General features: G+C 43.2%; 1 protein-coding gene across 1 annotated transcript; it reads left to right on the forward strand.

Annotated features, from left to right (window-relative positions):
• Positions 1-5201: 5201 nt before the first annotated feature.
• Positions 5202-15261, forward strand: LOC146057432 (uncharacterized). Its single transcript, XM_083168659.1, has 2 exons — positions 5202-9885; positions 15062-15261. The coding sequence occupies exon 1, from the start codon at positions 8369-8371 to the stop codon at positions 9461-9463; it is 1095 nt and encodes a 364-aa protein (XP_083024785.1). The 5' UTR covers positions 5202-8368; the 3' UTR covers positions 9464-9885; positions 15062-15261.
• Positions 15262-16742: the final 1481 nt, after the last annotated feature.

Raw genomic sequence — 16742 nt, forward strand, 5'->3', positions numbered from 1 at the left:
CCCTCAGGGAATTCATCTAGGGGTATAGTGTACATTTCAAACCCCCAGGGGTTTCACCAATTTTGATACAAGTGGGCAGTGAAAATGAAAAATTACATTTTTTTACACAAAAATGCAGTTCTGGCTCAAAATTTTTCATTTTCAGAAGGTATGAAGGAGAAAAAGCACCCCAAAATCTGTGCCCCAATTTCTCCCGAGTACGGCAATGCCTCACATGTGACCAAAAAATACCAGTTGGGTGCATGACAGGACTCAGAAGGGAAGGAGTGATTTTTGGATTTTGCAGCACAGATTTTGGTGGAATGAATGGTGGGTGCTATGTTGCACCAATACAGTGGAACCCCCCCACAAGTCACCCCATTTTGCAAAGTACACCCCTCAGGGAATTCATCTAGGGGTATAGTGTACATTTCAAACCCCCAGGGGTTTCACCAATTTTGATACAAGTGGGCAGTGAAAATGAAAAATTACATTTTTTTACACAAAAATGCAGTTCTGGCTCAAAATTTTTCATTTTCAGAAGGTATGAAGGAGAAAAAGCACCCCAAAATCTGTGCCCCAATTTCTCCCGAGTACGGCAATGCCTCACATGTGACCAAAAAATACCAGTTGGGTGCATGGCAGGACTCAGAAGGGAAGGAGTGATTTTTGGATTTTGCAGCTCAGATTCTGGTGGAATTTTGGTGGGTGCTATGTCGCATTAGCAAGACCCCCCAAGCACCAATACAGTGGAACCCCCCCACAAGTGACCCCATTTTGCAAACTACACCCCTCAGGGAATTCATCTAGGGGTATAGTGTACATTTCAAACCCCCAGGGGTTTCACCAATTTTGATACAAGTGGGCAGTGAAAATGAAAAATTACATTTTTTTACACAAAAATGCAGTTCTGGCTCAAAATTTTTCATTTTCAGAAGGTATGAAGGAGAAAAAGCACCCCATAATATGTGCCCCAATTTCTCCCGAGTACGGCAATGCCTCACATGTGACCAAAAAATACCAGTTGGGTGCATGGCAGGACTCAGAAGGGAAGGAGTGATTTTTGGATTTTGCAGCTCAGATTCTGGTGGAATTTTGGTGGGTGCTATGTCGCATTAGCAAGACCCCCCAAGCACCAATACAGTGGAACCCCCCCACAAGTGACCCCATTTTGCAAACTACACCCCTCAGGGAATTCATCTAGGGGTATAGTGTACATTTCAAACCCCCAGGGGTTTCACCAATTTTGATACAAGTGGGCAGTGAAAATGAAAAATTACATTTTTTTACACAAAAATGCAGTTCTGGCTCAAAATTTTTCATTTTCAGAAGGTATGAAGGAGAAAAAGCACCCCAAAATCTGTGCCCCAATTTCTCCCGAGTACGGCAATGCCTCATGTGTGACCAAAAAGTGGCAGGACTCAGAAGGGAAGGAGTGATATTTGGATTTTGCAGCACAAATTCTGGTGGAATGATGGTGGGTGCTATGTCGCATTAGCAAGACCCCCAAAGCACCAATACAGTGGAACCCCCCCACAAGTGACCCCATTTTGCAAACTACACCCCTCAGGGAATTCATCTAGGGGTATAGTGTACATTTCAAACCCCCAGGGGTTTCACCAATTTTGATACAAGTGGGCAGTGAAAATGAAAAATTACATTTTTTTACACAAAAATGCAGTTCTGGCTCAAAATTTTTCATTTTCAGAAGGTATGAAGGAGAAAAAGCACCCCAAAATCTGTGCCCCAATTTCTCCCGAGTACGGCAATGCCTCACATGTGACCAAAAAATACCAGTTGGGTGCATGGCAGGACTCAGAAGGGAAGGAGTGATTTTTGGATTTTGCGGCTCAGATTCTGGTGGAATGAATGGTGGGTGCTATGTGGCATTAGCAAGACCCCCGAAGCACGGTGAAATTCTGAACCTAATAATCCATAGATGTGTGGTATATTTTAAAACACTCCTTTATACATAGGCCGGGTTTGTCGGGGCAAGTGTCACACTGGAAAATAGTTTGCTTTCTTATTCCCTTTTTATAGCAAACTTTGCACCTTTTTTGTGTCCTGCCCTTTTTTCCAGTGGAGGGGATTTCATCAGGAAAATGCTGCCCTGGTACAATACGGGGGCCAGTACTAGAAGTACTGGGGCCCTCTGCCTGCTGGTTCCCAAATATTAGGCCCTTTATGACTTCCTCTTGAAAGTGCATAAATGTCCCCCTCTGGCCGGTAGAACGGAATAGCACGTAAGCGTTATACAGTGCCATCTGGATGATATACACGGCCAGCTTCTTGTACCAGATTTTTGTTTTCCGCAGGGCACTGTACGGCTTCAGTACCTGATCTGAAAGATCCACTCCGCCCATGTACCTATTGTAATCCAGGATACAATTAGGTTTTGAGGTGTGGGTACTGGTACCTCGTACAGGGACGGAGGTGGTACTGTCTCCGTGAATTGTTGTCAGTATAAGGACATCCCTCTTGTCCTTATATTTGACCAACAACATATTTTCGGTGCATATTCCCCTGCTTTCACCCCTTCTCATTACTTGGGCAATGTGCGTTTTTGGGAGGCCTCTTTGGTTCTTGCGCACAGTACCGCAAGCTGCTGTACCTCTTGAACCAAGGGCCTTAAACAGGGGGATGCTGGTGTAAAAGTTATCCCCATAGAGGTGATAACCTTTATCCAGGAAGGGGTGCACTAAATCCCAGACAATTTTTCCACTAACACCTACGAGGGAGGGGGGGCATTCTGGCGGTTCAATTCTTGAATCCTTCCCTTCATATACCCTAAACCTGTGAGTGTACCCTGAGGTGCTTTCACACAGCTTATACATTTTTATGCCATATCTTGCCCTCTTACTGGGAAGGTACTGGCGGAATTTAACCCTTCCTTTAAAATGTATAAGGGACTCGTCTATGCAAATGAATTTATCTGGGATGTACATGTCTTCAAATTTGGCACTGAAGTGATCAATGACCGGCCTGACTTTGAATAGCCGGTCAAAGGTGGGATCATCTCTGGGTGGGCACTGTGCATTATCGTTGTAATGCAAAAATTTAAGGATCGTCTCAAATCGAGCCCGGGGCATGGCCATACGGTAAAATGGGGTGCTGTACAGAACATCTGTACTCCAATATTGCCTAATTTCTGGCTTTTTTACTATGCCCATATGAAACACCAGACCCCAAAACGTCATCATCTCTACTGCATCTACAGGGGTCCACCTAGCAAATGATGACGTGGGGTTTTGAGCAATAAACTGCTGGGCATATAAATTAGTTTGGTCCACCATTAAATTTATAAAATCATCAGAGAAAAATAATTTGAAAAAGTCAATTTCTCTGAGACCTGTGGAATCAAATTGGATTCCTGGCATGGCCAAAAACTCAGGAACCTGGGGCTCAAAATTGTCTGGTGGTGGGGTCCATACGAGATCAAATATTGGGGGGGGGGGTCTCAGCTGCTCTACGGGGGCGTCTTTGAGGGGGTCCCTCATCAGCAGAGGAGGAAGAGGAGCTTAAGGCGAATCCTTCAAATTCCCCGCTTGCATCACTGGCTGTGTCAGAGTCAGAAGCAAGCATGGCATATGCCTCCTCCACTGAATACATTCTTCTGGATGACTGGGATGACATTTGGGATGACATTTGGGATGACATTTGGGATGCCATTTATATTTTTGTGTTACTGGTAGTGAAATGTTTCAACACGTGTATAGTGTAGGGGGGGGTACAAACTTTATTTCAACCAGGGGGGTATGTAGTGTGTAGTGTGTATGTAGTGCAGAAAAAAAAAAAATACTTTATACAAAAAAAAAAAAATGAAGGGGTTAAAAAAAAAAAAAAATTGATGGGGTTAAAAAAAAAAAAAAAAAAGGTCCTGCGCCAAAAATTGAGCACAGATGTTGGTCAGTAACGTCCGTCACTGAACAGCGCTCAAAGGCAACAGGAATTTGATCAAAAAAAAAAAAATAGATCAACCCTGTGCCGAAAAAGATGATCAGTGATGTACGTCACTGATCAGCGCACAGCGGCCACAGGACACCCACAAAATCACAGTGTGTGTAAAAAAAAAATAAAAAAAAGACCCCATAGCACACAAAAAAAAAAAAAGGTGATCAGTGATGCGACACTGATTACCAGTGAGGGGCAGCAGGTGCACAACCTTTGGTGCAACTGACAGTGCAACTGGCAGGTATATATAAAAAAAAAAAAACCTCTGCACCCCCAAAAAGTTGCTGATCACCTCAGATATAGTGATCAGCACAAAAGGCGGGGGCAGCAGACACAAAATTTAGCACTCTCTATCACTCTCTGTCACTATCTCTCTCTATCTCTCTATCTCTCACTATCTAACACTCTATGACACTGCAGCAGCAGCAGTGACAGGTATATATATATATAAAAAAAAACCTGCGCCCCCAAAAAGTTGCTGATCAGTTAATTTATACTGATCAGCACAAAAGGGGGGGCAGCAGTCAGTTATATAAAAAATATAAAAAATATATAGCACAATCTGTCACTATCTCTATCTCTCTCTCTCTATCTCTCTCTATCTCTCTCTATCTCTCTATCTATAACTATCACACTGCAGCAGCACAAAATATAGCACTCTCTGTCACTAGGCCTCTCTATCTCTCTCTCTCTATCTCTCTCTATCTCTCTCTATCTTTCTCTATCTCTCTCTCTATAACTATATCACACTGCAGCAGCACAAAATATAGCACTCTCTGACACTATCTCTCTCTATCTCTCTCTATCTAACTAACGCTATTACACTGCAGCAGCACAAGTACACAACACAGGAAGTCACAAGTAACAGGATCCAGGAAGCATCCGGCACACTACAAGCAGTGATGAAGCAGGCAAGATATTTGCAAGGATCAGGTAAGTATTTTGCAAGGTTCTGGTCAGTATATCGCGGCAGCTAGGCACGGTGACCGCACTGCACGCAATTCCAGACCGGAATGGCGTCTGCAGTGCAGTCACCGTTAGTTTAAACCCCCCTCCATGGCTGTGATTGGTCCGTCGGTCCGACGGACCAATCACGGCCTTTGGGGGCGGGCGGGGTGAGGTGGGGTGACACCAGTGTCACCCTTACACCCCGCGGTGATTGGTGCTGTACTTTACAGCACCAATCACCTCCGATCGCGTGTCACCGGCGAACGTTATTCGCCGGTGACACAGAAAACGCTGTAATTGGCTGTTCACACTGAACAGCCAATCACAGCGATCGCCGACGGGGGGGCGGCATCGCAGCCCCCCCTGGGCATGCACGGACATGTCTGCTGTCAGGGACAGCAGACATGTTGAAACTGTCACCGCGTCTATAGACGCGGTGACAGTTAAATGCCATGACGTACATTTACGCCATGTGTCGGGAAGTACTTCCCGACCATGACGTAAATGTACGTCAATTGTCGGGAAGGGGTTAAGGGGACGTGGCTTCACCTGCACCTCCCGTTGCCAAGGAAACATGTGTAGTATACTCAAGCACTGTCTGCAGTACCCGCTTGAGATCATCTGTGTGGCTGTCACTATGTTAGCAGCGCTGACAGCCAGACTCCACCTGGGGACATTTCCATACACGTTGTTGGTAGGAGAATAGTGTGATAAAAACAAATAAGAAATACATAACGGGGATGCTGCATGGGAGAAACCAGTGGGAAAATGGGTTTAAATGGGGAAAACATATAAGGAAGGAGGGATAAAGCATAACATATGTGGTAACTGACTTAAATTGGAGATCAATACATGAGATGAGTGCAATAAGTGCACACATAGGTGCAACTATGAATAGGCTGTGCATTATAGCTTCAGATGAAGACTTTTGTTGTTTGTTTTCAACAGTAGGTCATAGTATCAGGTGAAATCCATATGCAATCAGAAGTACAGACAGTAGCATACAGGCAACATCAGCAAAACTGAATCTTGGTAGGCTCCAACGGTCCCTTGATTAACCCACACAGCCCAGTTTATTACTTAGGCAGCTAATAACAATGTTGTCTAAATATGCAGCTGCATATTCCCTGTGGGGCCGCAGAAACTTACTGTATTCAAAGCTCTCTGTAAGGTTGTTGATGCACCATGTAAACCAAATGTGAGCACTTTATACAGGAATAAGCCCTCTGGGTTAGATAAGGCTGTTTTTGCCTTAGCAGCTTCTGTTAACGGAATCTGCCAAAATCCTTTTGTCAAATCAAGTGCAGTGAAATATTGACTATTGGCTAAATTTTCTACTAACTCATCAACCCGGATCATAGGGTAAGAATCAAACTGGGACACTTGATTTAGTTTATAGAAGTCATTGCAGAACCTTAAAGCACCTGAAGGCTTAGGTACTAATATACATATATATATATATATATATATATATATATATATATATATAAGGATTCATTCATTTAAAAGGATCCATTCCAACCGGAATAAGGCACCCCACCTACAAATCTCTTTACATAAAGAGATTTCTTTGTTCTATTGTCTTCCTGTATGTAAGGACCACAGTATGGAGACACCTTGGACCAGGGACGACACAGCATCGGGATGCCGACCTATGCTGCAAACCAAGGCTCTCACCAATAGTTACACGGATCTACAAGCACAGCAAATATTATTTTAACCAGCGGACATTGTCATGCAATCAGATTTGCCCATGGATGATTTGCAGCGCCAACTGCTCCAGCTGAGGAAGCGAGAAGTAGACTTCCACCTGCATGGGAGTTCACTATCTAAATATTATCGGGAACAACTCATCCCTCGGGGTTTCTGAATAAGAAACATGCCCACAATAGGGCGATTTAACCCGGAGTTTTGTTGCAAGTGGGTAGAGATCTTGAACAAATGTAGTCAAGATCTCATGTTATTAGTAATTGAGGAATCATCTAAAGAGCTCCAGGTGGTGAGAGCTAAGATAACTAAACTTGAAGACACCTATGACATCCCTCGAATTAAGGAAGAAAACCCGGATTGGATACAAACATTAACAACGAAAATAGAAACATATAGGCAAGAATTAGTAAAATTCAAATCAAACAAATATGCTATTGTGTCCAAAGATTATGAGGACAACAGGGTCTTCAAATGGCTCATGGGTGGTGAATATAACACTCAACGATACCCCAAACCCAGCTCAGGGAGAGGATATAGAAGGAGACGTGAAAATCGCCAGAGAGAAACTGCTACATCGAATTCTAATAGTGATTTTGTGGTTCGCGATACTGATGAGGGCTCACAGACACAAGATGTCTCTTTAGGCTTGCAACCCCAACTACCAGAAAAAAGAGGTCGGGGAAGGCCACCCATAGGGGGGGGCCAAAACCAAAGGGATAAAAGATCAGGAACCAGGAAGGAAAACTTAACATACAATCTCTCATCTAGAACCCTAACAGCCGATGAAACAGCAGTACTGATCAAAGGGTTAACATTTATCCCGACTAACAAACACGACAATGTAAAGTGGCAGATCGATAAATAACGGTTCAACCGCAACCTTCGATTGAAGGAATTCTTCCAGCATAGAGAGCCACAATCCCCTTCCCCCTTCCAGGAGTTCATCCATCACAGAAGCAAATCTACGTTTGATCCTCAATCTACCAATTCTTCCATTGCAACATTTACCCTTTTAGTGGACAATGCAGTTACAAAATTCAATGATGAAAGCACAGTTAAACATCATAATCTTTCTAGAAGTGAACAAAAAGCCCTCAATGACCTCAGTAAATACAGGGATATCATTATAAGGCCAGCGGACAAGGGCGGAGCCATAGTGGTACAAGATTTACAGAATTACAAAGACGAAATTGATCGACAATTAAGTGACATCAATGTATATTGTCAGCTGGATACCATTCCATACAAAAGGGAATTGGACCAAGTATTACAGTCCGCCTTCACTGGCAAACTCATTGACAACTTTTTACTAAAAGCACTTACCCAGGATCATCCTGTCATACCAATCATGTACACTGTCCCGAAAATACATAAAAGCTTAGTAAAGCCACCGGGCCGCCCGATAATATCAGTGAGGGAATCAATTTATCAACCGGTATCCATGTTACTGGACAATATACTCCAACCGTATGTGCAAAAACAAGAGACATATATCAAGGATACCACAGAATTCCTCTTGAAATTACAACAAATTATGGAGGTTGCTACAAGCACTTTGTTAGTAACCCTGGATGTGTGTAGCCTGTATACCGCTATACCACACACTGAGGGAAACAGGCCATGAGAACTTTCCTGGAGACAGAAAAAGTAGAGGAACTTGATCACAACCTCATCATTGATTTATTACATCTCATCCTACACCGTAATTACTTTTTGTACAATGGGAAGTTCTTCCTACAAACCAGCGGGTGTGCGATGGGAAGCCACGTAGTGCCTAGCTATGCAAATATTTACATGTTCGAGGAAGGAAAAAGAACATTCTTTGCTGACCCCTACATCAAAAAACATACGCATTATACACCCGCTATATACAGTAGATGATTTATTTATCCTATGGACAGGAGAACGGAGTGTATTGGAGACCATTATCAATAACATTAATGCCAGAGGTGGACCAGTTACATACACGTATGACATACAGCAAGAAACGATTCATTATCTTGATGTCCAAGTTTCAATAACGAACGGTAAGCTCCAAACAGGGGTATACTCAAAACCTACTGACCGGAACACGCTGCTTCTATCTTCCAGCTATCACTCGAAACAGCTCAAGCATGGCTTACCAAGATCTCAGTTATTACGAGCTAAGCAAATTTCCAGCACGCAAGAGACAGCAGAAGCCAGCATGAAGGTGATAGTGGATACATTTTGTGCTAGAGGCTACAACCTCCAAGAATTGAATAAAACCCAAAATGAGGTTCTAACATTGCCAAGAGAGGACCTGTTTATAAGAAAACAGAAGGATGCTACCAATCTTCTTCCATGGAAACAGGAGTTTAATACCTCCAGTCAGGTAGTCCAGCGAGCCACAGGAGCACTGTGGCCGATAGTAAAAACTGATGACAAATTACCCTGTTTCCATTCTGCTAGGCCGGTGGTGTGCTATACTCGAGGACGCAACATCAGAGACCGAGTAGTACATACAGATATCACCAACTTCAAGCCAATTATACAACAACCGGTCTCGTTTTTGGTTAACCCCCCTGGCTGCTACAGGTGCTTACAATGTACCACCTGCAAAAATATGCAGGTTGGCAACGAGTTCAGTCATCCCTCGAAGGACATCAAGTTTAAAATCAGACATATCCTGACGTGTACCACCACACATGTAATTTACCTGGCATACTGCCCATGCAAGCTGCACTACGTTGGCAAAACTATCAGAAACATACGGGACCGGATGGCTTTACACCGCTCTGCCATTAAGGCAGCATTAACAACGGGCAAAGCAGATCAACCATTGGCTCGCCACTTCAGAGACCTTAAACATTCCCTGACTGATCTCAGATTTATTCTGATTGATCACATTCCTTAGTCCCACAGAGGGGACGACCGTGCGGGAGCGCTACTAAAACTCGAGAGCAGCTGGATATATCGGCTCCAGGCGGTCTAAATGAACGCATGAACTGGACAGTGTTCTTATAAACTAAATGTGCACCTTAACAAGTGCCCAGTAACATATGTATTATTCACGATTTAGTGCTATCTTTACCAGCTGTAGAACTACATCCGTATTGTCAATTTGTTTACAAGTTTGTTTGTCTCTCATACAGATTGGTCCTAAGAACACTGATACGGCGGCCGGGGACGCGTCACTGAGAAAGCGGAGGGTTGCTAAGACAACGCATCTGGTTGCCGGGCACCCGAGTCAACCAGTGATGACATCAGGGGACGCGGATGCTAGCGGAAGCAGAGCCCAACTCCACACCTGGCCGCCAGACAGCCTTCAACAGGAATGTGAGTATATACTTGTTCCCTGCCTCACAGCGGGTGTTTGTCTATTGTTCAGTGTTTCATGTGGCAGGCGCCTTAAAAAAAATGTCCACAGCGGCATTGAAACGTCGGCCTGTTGCCGCACATGACCTTTTGATGCATTTGCAATAAAGCATTTTTAAAACGTTCCCGGAGTGACTCAACTACCCCCTTCTTTTATATATATATATATATATATATATATATATATATATATATATATACATATAGTGTGTGTGTGTGTGTGGCAGAGACAGCATCTCCCCACATGAAAGTAATGTGGAAGATCCAGACCAGACTCTGGGAACAGTAGCAGAATCCCACACCTCCCATGAACAAGCGCCCAGCGAAACGTACGTCGGGACCTGCCGATCACGTGGTGTACACACGTGACCGACGCACAGCTGACAGACGGGGACAGACCAGCAAACGAACAGCACGGCGGCTGCCTGCGGCTCTCAGCGCACAAGATCCCAGGGACTAAGGTAACCGCTGGACGTGTCCGGCGGACCCCCACCCCATATCGGTATTGTGCTGACAGCATACCAAGCTACAGCTATTATAGTCTTTTTTGCTTGAAATAACCTCTTGCACTTATCAGCTATATCGCCGTCTGAGCAGGATAAATGAATCACCTGCTTACATACTGGTCGTACCCTTCTCAGAAAAGCAAAACACCTTTTTGTTTATTGTTTATTTTTCTATGTGACCAATGATTACAATTCCCACAACCATTACCCATACAATCACACTAGGTCCATATTAAAATTGCATAGTAAAATTACAATCTTTTCTGCAGCTACCAGGTATTAAACCTGATTGATATCAATTATCACAACATAATTTTGCACAGCGCTGAGACCAGACAAGGAATATCCACTAAGGCTGTAAACATATATTTTTAATGATGTTCAAAATAAATATCATGTTTTAAACAGGTGTACCAATAGCCTAACCTACAGTCTGTGAGATAAGAGTGCCCCCACCCAGAGTATATCTTTCCTTTCTTATCCTCCCTTGGAAACAGTATTTACATAACAGTAGCAGAATACCAGGTGTCTAATCAGCAGTACCTGTGATTTGCTGATATAAAGATTTCCAGGGCAGAGTCAGCTTGCTCTTGATGGTGGATTAGCTGCCCAAGCGATAGGCTGGGGGTGGGCTATGGTAAGGACTATTGAAATTGAAATTGCCTGTACGCTACTGCCTGTAATTATGATTACATATGGAATTAACCAGGTATTCCGTGACCTGCTGTTGAAAATAAACATCAAAGTCTTCATCTTAGTCCAAATGTTTGTGATCTTTGTCACTATATATATATATATATATATATATATATATATATACTGCTCCGGGACCTTACTGAGCCGGGTGAACAACTCCAATAAGGTGGGCGGAACTCCAACATTGAAAGTTAAATCAGATGGTCTTTATTGTAAACATGCCATATGCCGACGTACGCCTCGCAAACGAGCTTCCTTAGGACCCGAGGACGAGCTTCCTTAGGACCCGAGGACAGGTCCTAAGGAAGCTTGTTTGCGAAGCGTACGCAGACCAGTACACCCGCAGTGTCTGTGTCCCCCTGTTCCCCTTCCCCCCTTGAATGCATTTCTGATTTATTATTTAAAATTGAGCGTTAACCACAGGCGCCAGTCGACACTGGGTCCGCACAGTTAGAACAGCGGCGTGTATGGTGCCAACCACCACTGATTCCTAACTTTAGGGAAGACAGTGTGTTGGAGGTGCTGCATCCTCGCACCCAGACACTCTCCAGCTAACCAGCAACAAACGCAGCCCATGGTCACCCCTCTGAGAGGCTTGGTGATTCAGTGTCGGAAACACTATCCGCACACTGCACCTGACCGGCTCGAGGGATTGAAACCATTCGCAGTAGGCACAGATCCTCTGCAGTACAATCTGCTAAGTAATATGTCCCGTCTTCGGCTGCCAAAACGTATATTAAAGAAATGTGTCCGCCCTACACTGCAGCCACTGTATGAACCCATATATGTTTTTCTCTGCCGCATGTCGTTTTTCACATAAGCACGCTCATAAGTGGGGGAGATCTCTCCTTGTATGATACACAGAGATGATTTATTGTGTTTGCAGAGGCAACCATTCAATGACAGGTCACAGTGGATACATATTGTGTTATAGTTAACGCTCCTCAGATTAAAATTGAAACATATTAGTGGGGAAGCCAGTACAGGGGGAACTCACTGCATGAGGATACAATATCCTTTTTAATTACCGCGTTTTGTGTCATTTCATGTATTTTTTGTCAATATTTCGCAAAAACCTTTAAAAAAATAAATAAATAAAAGTTACATTTTACATCTAAACTCCTTTTTGTGCACCACCTAGTGACACTCTTTCTCTCCTTTTTCAAATTTTATCCAGTATTATCTTCTTAAGTGTCAGCCCTCCAGTATTATCATTATTTCCCTACCACAATCCTCAAGTCTTCAAGTTTTTCTATATGTACTTCATCCAGTACTGTTGTACATGAGTAAGAATTATATACGGCCACCAAGCTTTCATCACAAACCTACAATCACCTCCTCAGTCCCTCCCCTGTCATTCCCTCCAAACCCCCAAAGTGTGACACATTTGTGCACTGTGCAGAGGTACATTTGTGTATACATTATACTTGCCTTATTTTTTTGTCCAAAAGGCATGTGTGTGTGTGTGTGTGTGTGTGTGTGTGTGTGTGTGTGTGTGAGAAGAATGGCAATGTGATTCAAGTCAGACCAGAACATCCTTCTGTGTAATCATGAAATGTGCACCTTCTTCCTTTGGAGTCATTGGGGCAGATGTATTAAGCCTTAACAAGAGATAAATGCAAGTGTGATAAGGAGAGATAAACGTCTAACCAATCAGCTCCTTACTGACTTTTTTCAAACACTGCCTGTAACATGGCAGTTGGGATGTGATTGGCTGGACGTTTATCTCTCCTTATCACCCTTGCATTTATCTCTTGTTAAAGCTTAATACATCTGCCCCATTATCACACGAATCACAGGGAATTGTGGGCCTGGTTTAGGTTTGCTCAGTAAGCTGTGAACATCTCTTCTTACTGAGGACCTGAGACGCCCCCCTGCAGAATACTAACATCCAGTAAATGTTAGGCATTCACATCGGTGATCCCCCCCCACAGTCCGCCCACGTCCCTCCCTCCCTGCTGCCAACAGACCAGCGACTGTGTAACTCGCCTTGGCCATTGCTGTTGGAGTTTGCACATGCACAGAAAGTCGCATGCACAAACCCGATCATCGGGGCAGGGGCTGAATTTGGATAACTGCAACTGATCCTGAATGGGCCGCTGTATCATCAAGGCCCCATCCTGCTCACTTCACAAGTAAAGTGGGTGGGATAAGGCGTATGACATAACCTCTAGGAGTCTGGGGGCAAAATAGTATAATTATTATTATTATTTTTTTTTTAATGTTCCATGACATCAGTTCCAAAGCTTACACAGAGCAGTGGAATTCCAATGATCGGTTCCAAAGATTACACAGAGCAGTGGAAACTTTAAAAAACATATTGAGCAATAAACCATTTATAGTGTATTTTGAGATAAAAACTGCATGCACCGTAATCTCAATTCGGTACTTATGTAGTATCTGGGCGTCCGATTTTGTGATTGTATGCCTTACCTTAAGGCATACAATCAGATGCGATGTGATGCGATTCGATTTTGCATAGGATTCAATGTTAAGAAGGTCCTGTTCATTTCCCCACTATCCAAGTGGGCATAGAGTTGATTTTATATAGCGTGGCGAGCGCAGCGTGCCACCGAGCCCGAAGCGTGGCGAGCGAAGCGAGCCCCGCGAGGGGACGCATATTTCTTAAAAAGTATTCTGTGTCCCCTCGCGGGGCTCGCTACGCTCGCCACGCTTCGGGCTCAGTGGCTCGCTACGCTCGCCACAGGTTTATATCCAACTCCATGCCCACTTGGATAGTGGGGAAAGGAAAAGGACCCCTTTTTCCCATTGAATTCTATGTTAAAATGGACTCAGAGCATTTTAACATTGAATCCTATGGAAAAATCTTGACCATCGCATCGCATACGATTTGGTCGCATGCGATGCGATCCGATCCGATTTCTAAATCGGATGCCCAGATACTACATAAGTACCCTCAATTCTATTTAAATTCAATGGTACAGTGAAATCATACTGCATGTGGATATAAAATATGGAGCTCATACAAGTCAAACAGACATAAGGTGCCCATACACGTACCAATTACCCGGTACTTTTTGTGCTAAAATAGCATCGCATCCCATGCACAACACATGCTATTTTAGCACAAAAAGTACCGGGTAATTGGTACGTGTATGGGCACCTTTACACATGATTGAATTATCCACAGTAGAGATGTTGTAGGCTCCTGCTGGACTTTTAAGGCAAAAAATAAGCATCAAACAAATATTTGCATTTCGTGTTCACACAAGGTTGAAATTAATATATTAATCAATGAAGAGGTAACATTTCCAATGTTATGAAAATTTCACCAAGTAGCAATAACAGAAGTGAGAATCTAAGAGGTGGATGAATCAAAGTATTTCTTTAATGCAATTTTAAAACATCAGCAATCAGTTACAGTTTTCAAACACAACACATCAAGTATTACTTTATTATAAACACATACTAAAAAAAATGTATTTGCACCTGAATGAACACTGTGGTGAACCGAATTTAACTAAGATGTATCTTTGACATGTGACTTTTGGGAGACATTCCATGGGTCTAGTTATTTGTTGTTGTTGATGATGATGATGATTATGAACACAGGGGGTTATTTTGGTTCACACGCAAAGGAAAATTCTCTCTCTGCTGGACAAAACCATGTGCACTGCAGGTGGGGCTGATGTAACATGTGCAGATAGATTTGGGTGTTATTTTGTTTCTGTGCACTGGCTGCTTTATTTTAACACTGCAATATAGATATCAGTTGAAGTAGACCCCCACCCAAATATAACTCTCTCTGCACATTTTACATCTGCCCCACCTGCACTGCATAGGGTTTTGTCCATTAGAGAGTGAATTTGCGAGTAAACCAGAATAACACCCATAGTCTGGATGCATGTGTAACATCAAAAAATGAGTTCCTAACACTAACTCAGCTATTTTGTTTCCTCTTTTTATCAATAAAGGATAAAGCAGACATGGGTACTTCCTCATCTTTGCAGCCACCTCTACGCCAGTTACAACTGCCGCTACTTGACTGCTATGTAAGGATTTTTGGTGAAGTAACCGTTACAAATCTTCTCTAGTGGCACTACGACAACTAAAGGTACTTTTACACCACCACCCTGTGTCCTCACCACCATCTATTACCTTTAGTAAAGTTGGAGCGGAGCGAGCCCCCGAAGGGACGATGATGCTTAGCAGCACCATTGGCCCCTCGTGGGCTCGCTTCACTCACCATGCTTCCGGCTCGGTGGCTCGCTCCGCTCGCCACAACTGTACTAAAGGTAATGGATGGTGGCATGGACCCAGGGTGGTGGCATTACTTATTTTCTGTGATCCTCGCTCGTACAGTCCGGCTCGCCAAACAGCATGTAAGTTCCGTAGTGTAAGCAGTGGCCACAAACATGAGGAAGTACCCAGGCATGTTTATATAGGCATCATATTCATCATATTCATTAGATTCATCTCACCAATAAAATCACATCTAAACAATTGTGTATCTCTTTGTACAGCTTTCTATATGGTTTTGCAAATCACCCCTCAGTACAATGTATAATTTGAGTGGAGATTAGATTCAGCTGGTTAAATAAATGCGCCTTAATATATGTGATTAATTTGGTAAACTTACTTTGGGAAATCATATATTAACCACACAAAATTGCACATTTGGAACTGTGGTTTTATACATGCCATTATAAGAGGTTTACTTCTCAAACCCTTTGAACGGGATCTGGTCAGCATAACAGCGTTTGAATAGACATCAGTCAGAATACTGAAGCTGAATCCCAACACTGCTGAGAAGATTTGAGCCAAAACTCCACTCTCAATGCAAGCGCCGGTATCCTGACTCTAAGCATCCCAAACATAAGAGGGTTAGGCCGCAGAAAGGAAAGTTAGGTTTAGGTTAGGTTTAGGTAGAATAGAGAAGGTTATGGTAAGGCTGCGTGAGGGGGGCAAGGTTAAGGTTAGGGTGCTGGGGGGGTGGTTAGGTATTAATGAGAGGTTAGGGCTAGGCCGCATGTAGGGAGGGTTAGAATGAGGGGAGTATTAGAATACTTATCAGGTGTATTTCACACAAAATGACTGCATAATGGTGTAGCTTTATAAGCCCCAAAAACCATAAGACTGATAGAACTAATTCAGTCAAAACTCATCATGTTAATCATCTTCAGGCCTATGAAGTAAGAGTCGAATTTTAAGGGGCATAGTGGACAGATGCCCTTGGGCTCCCTCTGCCATGTAACTACATACAAAGAGATAGCTAACTGCTAACTACATTTTTTTAAAGTAGAGATATTGCCCATAGAAACCAATCAGAATCTACTTTTCATTTACCTAACACTTTCTACAAGATAATAGCTTGAATCTGATTGGGTACTGTGGGAAACATATCCAATTCTAAAAACCAATACATCAGTAAATATACCCTTGAAACTTTACACATAGCTGAAGTGTCTGAGGAGGACGTGAGTTTTAACACTCTTCAAAGCAGCCAACGATACTGTTTAATGTGTCTTATCTGTGTTTCCATTATGCCATCTTCCCTTCCAATACTTCACTTTCCTGCCCTCCTGACCCCAGGCTTACATTACTGTGTGACCAAATCATACAGTCAACCAATCTGATGGACCATTCATCAATAGA

This window comes from Crinia signifera, chromosome 2 (genome assembly GCF_055691185.1).
Source record: "Crinia signifera chromosome 2, ASM5569118v1, whole genome shotgun sequence".
NCBI lineage: Eukaryota > Metazoa > Chordata > Amphibia > Anura > Myobatrachidae > Crinia > Crinia signifera.